We start from the raw sequence: 9,217 nt of genomic DNA, 5'->3' as shown, positions 1-9,217 counted from the left end.
AGAAAATTCTTGGCGATAGTCTCGAGATTACAATCGAAGTGCGGATAGTTTAAAGATTAACGGTAATGCCACGAATGTAGAATATAATAGATGGACAAGAACTAGCGAAAGGACAGCGACTGGATGAAGAGAGAACATCGAGATTGTCGATACTAAAGGAAAGTTTGAGAAACAGGAACATTCCCGTCACCTTGAGTCGGCGGCCGCATAGTGCACTCTCGTGTCACGTTGCCGCATTCATAAATTGGTTAGAACTTAGGACCGACGACCAACGCTATCCAATTAGCCCTTTAACGCCACTTAATGCAATGATAAACTATGCCGAGTTAACGAGTGAAACGGAAGTACGATATATTATAATTACAAAAATATGCACAAGAATATAATATTTAAGAGTTATATCCATTACATATATTATAATCATGATTCTTATCAAAATTTTAATTAATTAAACATGAATTTTGAAATTCTTGTACATTTTTTTCTGATCAAAATTATATAATATTTAAAGAAAAATTTATATTCTATAAAATAATAACTTTTTTTTTTTAAATATTTGTAATCGAGTTACTCTTATTGATGTGGATAAATCAGTTATACTCAGATACGAAACTGTATGGCATATAGATATTCTCGTTTAATAAAGAATTTTTTCAAAGAAATATTTATTGCGTGTTCCTCTTTTCTTACCTACAGTTCAATATTTCTTCAATATAAAAATATTTTCTTTTGCGACATTTCGTTAGAATCGGATCGCTGCATTAAATCAGTGGTTTTTGTTCAGAGAGACTCGAAATTATTCAACAGAAAAAGAGTAACGTTCGCGGACGGAACTTGAGCACATCCGAGCTTGCATACAAATATTTGTCTTTCCTCGGTACATCACGACAGCATTGTTTCGCAAAGCATTTGCAAATGGTAGGTTTTTTCTAATGAATCTCTTGATAATTTCCATTGTAAAAACAAAGAGAACGTTGATATATATTCACTATTCGTCACGAGATTACTTATCCCTTCCATCCGCATGAAAGTCGTGCAGTTTAATATGTTATCGCATTTTATAATAGTATAAGTGAATTATTGTCACAATGATATCAGTAATAAAGATGTGATCGATAACGAAAACTGTATGTTCGTTTAGTCGGTTATATAAGCTTTAGACGACTCGTTTTTAGAATATGTCGAGTATTAAATGTAGTGTCAAGTGTATTTTTACATGATGATGAACTTAAAGAATCAAGATATCGTCGAAGAGGTACAGATACAATAAATGTTAAAAATTAATAAAAAAAGCTTGTATCGTTAACGCCATTCATGGTGTCAAATTTACGTTTAAGATCTCTTTATTCGAGACTCCCTTGAAAAATTTCATAGTTACGTCTCTCTCTCTCTTTCTCTCTCTCTGTATATATATATATATATCAAAACTAACTACTGCATTTAAATACAATAGAAAAGAACAAATCGAGTCTGCTATATAGATTCTTTTATGCTACATTGGGCAATTTGTCATCTCCGGCATTTAAATTTTTAATTTATAATCGTCAAATATATATAATTACACTTGCCATACAACTTTTTTAGGATAATCTAACGTTTAGGATAGAAAACAATATATTGATCGGCAAGGAAATACCGATTCACGATGAATGCACAAACGTCGGAGCGTTGGTTTTGGAAAAACTGCGTAGCAAACCGGAATTTGTCGCACAAGTAAGTTACTTCTATGAAGAGGGTATCGATAAACGCGCCATCGGATCGACTTTAACGTAAATTTCGCTAACGTAGATTCGCCTCTTAACACCCCACTCGTTCGATCCGTAATGCATATGTGTGTAGGTGGAAGCGGTTACCGGCACAAAGACCACTTTCGCGGAAATGACGGAGAAAAGCGTGAAATGCGCGCTGTGGTTGAGAGAGCAGGCTGTTCAACCGGGCGACATAATCGGCATTTGCACTCACAATCACTTGGAATCATACGTACCGCTGCTGGCGGCACTCTACGTCGGCGCCATTAGCAACCCATGGGACAATGAGCTCTCCCCAAGTACGTAATTACTTTTCTCCTGCTTTTTCAGCTTGTTCCTGATTCTTTTTTTCGCGCCGAGCATTAAACCATCGACCGCCGAACGAGATCCGATTTTCCGCACGTACAACGCAGCAATGCTGTTGTTGCGGAGCATTTCATTTCAATCTTTTTCCCTTTTGATTTTCTATCTTTCCTTTTATTTTTTTTTAATCAATCGGCGTGACGCAGCACGAAAAAAGCTTCCAAATTACTCGAACGTATAGAGTGTCGCTTTTATCTTTGTCACAAATCCGCAACGAATATGACAGATTAATGCGTACAAATACTATAACGAAAGTAACGATGACGTTGCGTCGAAATTTTTTTCAAACGCACGGAATAAATTTACATAGAAATTTCTTCATTTTTCAGCGACCGCACGTTTTTTTCTCTCGCTAACAAGACCGAAAATAGTATTTGCGAATGTTGAATCGATCGAATGTTTGGCACGGATCGTCGAGGAGGACCATTTGGACACTAAGCTCGTAATATTCGGCGAACTGGCGGGATTCGAGAATGCGTCTTTGACGTACGTTTTACGTTCCCAAGATATGGCAAAGATCGACGAGTTCGATTGCTCGAAGCTGACTAGTCCCGATCAGATTGCTACGATCGTTTGCTCATCTGGTACCAGTGGTTTTCCGAAGGGCGCCGAGATCAGCCACGCATCCATGATCAATTACATGACTCACGTCAAGATCCATGATCTTAAGGGGCACGTATCCATGTGGACGCCTTCCATGCGTTGGTATTGCGGTCTGTTCATCGTTATCAAGGCTATTCTGGATTGCTCCAAGAGGATCATAATCCCAGATTACGATGACGACGATGAACTGTGCCACTTCATCGAGAAGTACGAGGCAAGTGATGGAAGATTAGCATACAATCGTGTAATTACCTATTAATTCCGGCGAATCGGAATCACGTAAACATGTATATCGATAACAACAATAAATTAATAAATGTTCGCGATGACAGAGATGACATGGTAAATAACGTGTTATTCTATCGAGTAATTTTAATAGTAATAAACAATTATTTAAAAAGTTTTATAAAACATTTTTTTAGCAATAAACACGGGCTCGTCTAAATAATGTGTACAGCACCTTATAAATTAATTGTAAATTTATGCAAATTTATGATATAAAATTTGGCAATATTATGTGATTTATTATGCACTTCTCGCATACAGCATCTGTTTGCGTTATTATTTCCATTTAGGGATATTTTTGCGTATAAAAGGTATTATTTCACGCGATATTACGCTCGCGCATTCGCGTTAATTTGTGTTAATTTATGTCGCGTGGCGAATTTGCTAAAGGATAACACGATGCCCGAATTGAGGCACATCTACAACTGAGTGTGATAGTTGCGCCGAATGATTTATTGCCTCGTGCAGGTAATACCGCGCGGGAACGTTCGAGTTTAACGGCGTCGTTTTGCATTCAGGTATCCTGGTTGAGATGTGATTCCTGCTTCCCCATCCGACTGGTAAAGTTCGACATATTAAACAGATACCGACTACCAACACTGAAAATCCTTTTATTTGGCGGCGCACATTTTCAGAGAGAACTACAGCAGTCTCTGGTGAAACTTTTACCGCACACCAATGTCATATTGTGTTACGGTGAGTTGTACCGGACTGTCATAGAGATGACAGATAATAAATCGTTATTACAATCTCGTCATTTCGTACAAGTGTGATAACGCAAACAATGCTTTCATTTAAAACACATACGATGAACATGCGACGCGAAAGAAAAACGATTTTTGTACAAACTGCCCGCAGGAATGACGGATTACGGTGGATTATGCGCCCGTCAGACGAAATATAGTAAACCGGGTAGCTGTGGATTTGTGTGCGAAACAGGACGGTTGAAGGTGGTCGATTCTAACACAGGAAGAATCTTGGGAGCTAACAAAACCGGAGAAATATGGGCCAAATCGTCGTACATGATGAATGGATACTACAACAATCCTGAGGCTACGAAGAACGCTATCGATTCGGACGGTAAGCATGAAATAGTTGGACACGTCATTTTCATGTTTAGAACAGATACAGAAACTTTAATTCGAAAATATAAAACATCTCAGAGCTAGCATATTTTTGTCCTATGTAGAGCGCTCTTTCAAATCAGAAATAGTGAAAATAATTTTAGTTATTAATATCAAAACGCCGATAGTTTTCACATGTTATAAACGATCTAAAAAACTATAATAAGTTAGCGTGTGTAACTTGCTTTAATCTTAGGATGGTTACATACGGGAGATATTGGTTATTATGATGACGATGGCGAAATCTTCCTCGTCGATAGAATATCGGAATTCATCAACTATAGAGCTATCAAAATATCGCCTGCGGAAATCGAAACTTTGATTCAGCAACATCCCGCAGTCCTCGAAGTCGCTGTAGTGGCGGTGCCGCACGCTATCGAGGAGGAACACGCCATGGCTTTTATCGCAAAAATACCCGGGAAAGAGGTAACGTTTTACTAAATAAAAATTCGTAAAAAATAATTATAATAAATACGTGACAGATGTGTTTATAATCTTCATTTAATCATCTCAGATCTTTTGCAAAAATTTTTGTCTTTTTTTCTTTCATACATATAAATTATTCTCAAAAACTTCTTTTTACACTCGCATAAATTTTCTCTATTAAATTGGTAGCATAATAATATGTTTATTGAATGTTTTGATGTTTTTTATAAAAGTATTTGTATACAAAAATAAAGTAATTCAAATAAATCTAAAGTAATTCATGCTGCCCAAATTTTTTCTCAAAGAGAAAGTTAGCTTATAGTATAAACCTTCTGCATTTATTGACTTTTAGCAAAAAGAGAATTGACCTGTTTTTGCGCACAGCTTCAATTTACTGCAAACCCTAAGAGTTTAACCGTCTTGCCCTACATACGTTACATTACAATTTCTCACGTAAATTCCAGACGACGGAGCTCGACATAACCGACTTGGTGGAGCAGAACATGCCGTGGTATTGTAGATTGCATGCGGGAGTTAAATTCATGCAACGGCTTCCTCGCACGGCTACGGGAAAGATCGCTAAGAAGGAACTAAAGCAGATCGCAAAAAATTATGCGATAAATTAAAATTATATAAAGATTGTCGATATTATATTTACGTAACTTTTTCGTAAACAGTTTATACTATAATTTAACTATTCAGAAAATTTTTCTTTTGAATGTTTGATAATTTTTTCCGCATAATATAATAATATGTAATAATAGCATATAAAAATCGAATAATATAAATTCTTTATGTATGTTTTTTTTTCATAAATTAATTCAATGCGATCAATGTTATAGAGAATTACCCTTTGTTTACCATTAGTAAATATATAGAATGTAGATATATCGTTTTATCGCGTGTTCTCATGGTTTATGCGTATATTTATTAGATAATTATCGATGAAATATGATATTACGATAATGTCATGATACGTTAAGATATGCGTATCTCGTTTCATATTTATGATAAACCAATTAATAAAGCGGTATGAGATAAACAATATCTATAGAAACAAGCATTTTGTTATACATATATATGAATCAGTCGCATGTATATAAAATACTATTCACGAATAACAAAATAATATTGTTTTTAAAATATCTTAAAAAAGTAATATAATAGAAAATTAAATTAAATAAAATAGAATCAACCAAAAATAAAAAAAAAATACAATACTTATTCCATTTATAGTTATTTACCTTGAAACATAGATTATATTATTTCTCTATGTAGGAAACATTACTATATAAAATATACTATATAAAATATTGTGGCGATATTATAGTTTAAAGTAATAAAGACTATCGTCAAGAAATGTTAGAACGAAACCCAAGAGATTTTCGGAATGTCTTGCTCGTCTATTTCACTTGTCATTGTTGAAAGTGGATTTTCTTTCGCAGGACATTCATGTTACGTCGTCCCTATTACGTACGTCTACGAGTATCACGATGCATATGCATCAAAAAGAGAAACTCGAACGAAGCAAGAAAAGCTCTGTGCAATACCATAAAATATGTCTGCTCCAATTGCTTCCGACGTAAGAAGAGCAGAGAAATAAAATGAAGGTAAATCGTATACCATTTGACGAAAATGCGATTTAAAAGTATGATATAATGTTTAACTGTGTTAACAAGCACTTAAAATAACAAGTAATATAAAGGCGCATATGACACGAGAGAGAGAGAGAGAGAGAGAGAGAGAGAAATCCGAAGCCGACAAATTATATTTACTATTGCATATTTACTATTTGCAGTTTATATATTTGCGAGTATATAAATGGTTGATAAACGTGATTGTTGAAGTTTTTCATTGTTCATTAACGCAAATTATATTTGTTTAATGCAAATTGCCTTTGCGAAAAGCATCGTTGAAACGAATTGAATATAGTTCAATTAAATATAGGGATTATTATTTGAACACTTAAAAAAAAAAGATTCAATGATGGATAACATTATAGTATAGAAACTTATAATAATACCATGAGCATAATAAGATCATAAGATTACATTTTTGTTATATTGATTTGTTTTTACAGAGATATTAAACATTATTCAAGATGCTTATTGTGGTCTTATCCTTTCATAATAAAAATGTTTGTTTATTCTTTGATTAAAATAAAAATAAGTATATTGAATAATGTTCAATATAAAAAGAAATCGATATAACGAAAAAATTTGATCTTATTATAATCTTATCCAATCTACTGCAATGTTTGCAGTTTTATATTACAAGTTTCTATACCGTAATGTTATTTCTCGCTGAATCTTTCTTCTGAAAACAGATAACATTACATTTTATTAAATTTTATTAAATTTGATTAGATTGTCAATTTTACAAACTGATAGTTACTCTATTATTATAATTATTATCTATCTCAAAGAATTTATTAAAAATGTTTCGTTTTTTATATAGCTTTTGTTATAATCGACTCTTCCCAAATATACATATAGATAAAAATAAATAGATAGATAAGCGCTCTCTTACTATGTGTGTTATTTAGTATTACGCAGAAACATGTCGATTTCGCGTTTTATGCGTGTCAGATGGAATGCCATTCGAGAATGGACATCGGGCGTTTCTACGAAGCATCCGAAACAACATTTTTCAACGTTGTCAGGGCAGACAGTAGTTCACGAATGCAGCGGAAAAATTTCATCATTTCGTACGGCTGCAATAAATTACCATGGAATCGAATAGGCGCGATGCATAGATATAACAGCATCCAAATGTAACGCCGTTTTCATAAGCATATTTTTATCGCCCGTAAATGCATTTTACAGACCGCCAAACGGGAATTTCTTTCCTCTCTCCTTCCTTCTTGTGACATCATAAATTTATTACATATATCACTGAATACAAAACTTTTCGAATAAAAGCCGATTCACATTATACGACACGACAAAAGCTACCGTGCATTCATATATACTAACAAACACGACAATAACAATTTTTTGAACTATTTAACTATAAAAAACGTAACTTATAAAATTTCTTTTCTTTATAAATTTTTTTTATAATGTAACGTGCCTTTTTTAAAGTCCTTATCAAAAAGTTCGAACTTCTTATAGCTAGCTTATCTTCACGATTTTCTGTCAGCAAATGTAAACATCCTAACTAGACTCGCGTTATAATCGATTCACAATCCAGTTATTTCCTAAATGGTATAGTGGAAGACTCTGATAAAAGCCTGATCATAAAAGCTCACGTCAACTATCGATGTTTTGTCGACGTGACTGAAATTTTTTAAAAACAGCGACGAGCAGAAAAAAAGTCGATGAACAGGTAAGAACGTCTTGTCGATAGAATCGGCGAATTGACATTTGCATCAATGGAATTATTGCCACGATGTATTTTCGCTTTTTTTTAGTACGTACCGTCGTTCAGAATGGAGGATAACGTATTGATTGGCGCGGTGGAAACTCATTCGATATGCAAGAACATTAGAGAACTGGTTTTCGATAGGTTGAGGAATAAGCCGGATTTTGTCGCACAAGTATCGTCGCATGAAAATCTTATGATTGATTAGACTTTGTCGCGTCCGTAGCTTTAACAACTTTAATTAGGTCTGAGCTTGGCAATATTAAGTGAATTTCAAATATACATCAATAATAAATTAAAAAATAAAGTTTATTTTTTCTAATTTTTGCACCGCTTATATAGTATGAATTCATAATTTTTAAACATTAAAGAAAACTTAAGAAAAGAAAGTTTATATAAACAAGAATTTATAAATAAGATGCAACATCTCGAATATAAAATAAATTAAATCAACATAAAATTCATGTATATATATATTCATGAATTTAAACAATGAAATAGTAATGTAATTAATATTAATTTTTGTCGTCTAATTATCGTAAATAAACATTATCTTAATTATGACTTAAATGTCTTTTCAACGTTAATATAACAATACGTACAATTTATGCTATTTTTAAATTCTTACATGTGTTTTTATATATTTGCAACATGCGCTCATTAAAAATTCTATCCACTTTCTCAACTTTCCATTAGCATGTATACAGTAGAATTGTGTAATATCTCGGATTGTTCTTTCTATTATCTGAATACAGCTACACATTTAAAGTCTGATATTTAACTCGAAAGCTCTTCCTTTCAATTTTCCATCTTATTTTTCACATTATTTTATTTTATTCTTTTGTATAACATTATTTTAAAAGCATTTTACACGCTGCCTTCTTTCTGATGTTATCAACTTTATATATACATTGCATTATTATTCTTATATAACTAATTTTGTCATTAGAAAATTTTATTCAAGATATTATTGTTTTTAATTCCAAAATATATAAGTAAGTTTTTCTGTTATCGTCAAATAAAAGGATTTTTTTTTTTCAAGATTATATTTTTTATTTCTCGCTCTAAAGTAATTGATAAAATATATTTTGTAATAAACGGAATTTTTCAATTATATTCCTAAATGACATAATTCGCGAGTGATGTTTGCATTTCAATACGTTTCCTTAAATACAATACTTTGTAAGAATATTCTCTGTGCCATATTTAAAAAAATATAATCTCATCGGTGGGTCTATAATAAAGGAATTGCAAAAAGCTCTCGCGAAAATTATGCATATCCAAGTGTTAAATTGTTATGATAAA

The 9,217-nt window shown here is 32.8% G+C and overlaps 1 protein-coding gene across 1 annotated transcript; it reads left to right on the top strand.

The window, feature by feature from the left end:
• The first annotated feature begins 1,132 nt into the window (after window positions 1-1,132).
• On the top strand, window positions 1,133-5,819 carry LOC115243658 (luciferin 4-monooxygenase-like). The gene is made up of 8 exons (XM_029820800.1): window positions 1,133-1,255; window positions 1,585-1,713; window positions 1,840-2,047; window positions 2,441-2,928; window positions 3,518-3,695; window positions 3,858-4,079; window positions 4,320-4,549; window positions 5,014-5,819. The coding sequence occupies exons 1-8, from the start codon at window positions 1,217-1,219 to the stop codon at window positions 5,173-5,175; spliced, it is 1,656 nt and encodes a 551-aa protein (XP_029676660.1). The 5' UTR covers window positions 1,133-1,216; the 3' UTR covers window positions 5,176-5,819.
• Window positions 5,820-9,217: the final 3,398 nt, after the last annotated feature.

Source organism: Formica exsecta, unplaced genomic scaffold (genome assembly GCF_003651465.1).
Source record: "Formica exsecta isolate Colony F162 unplaced genomic scaffold, ASM365146v1 scaffold72, whole genome shotgun sequence".
Taxonomy (NCBI): domain Eukaryota; kingdom Metazoa; phylum Arthropoda; class Insecta; order Hymenoptera; family Formicidae; genus Formica; species Formica exsecta.
Note: the sequence above shows the minus strand (reverse complement) of the source record. Positions and strands in the feature narration are given on the sequence as shown.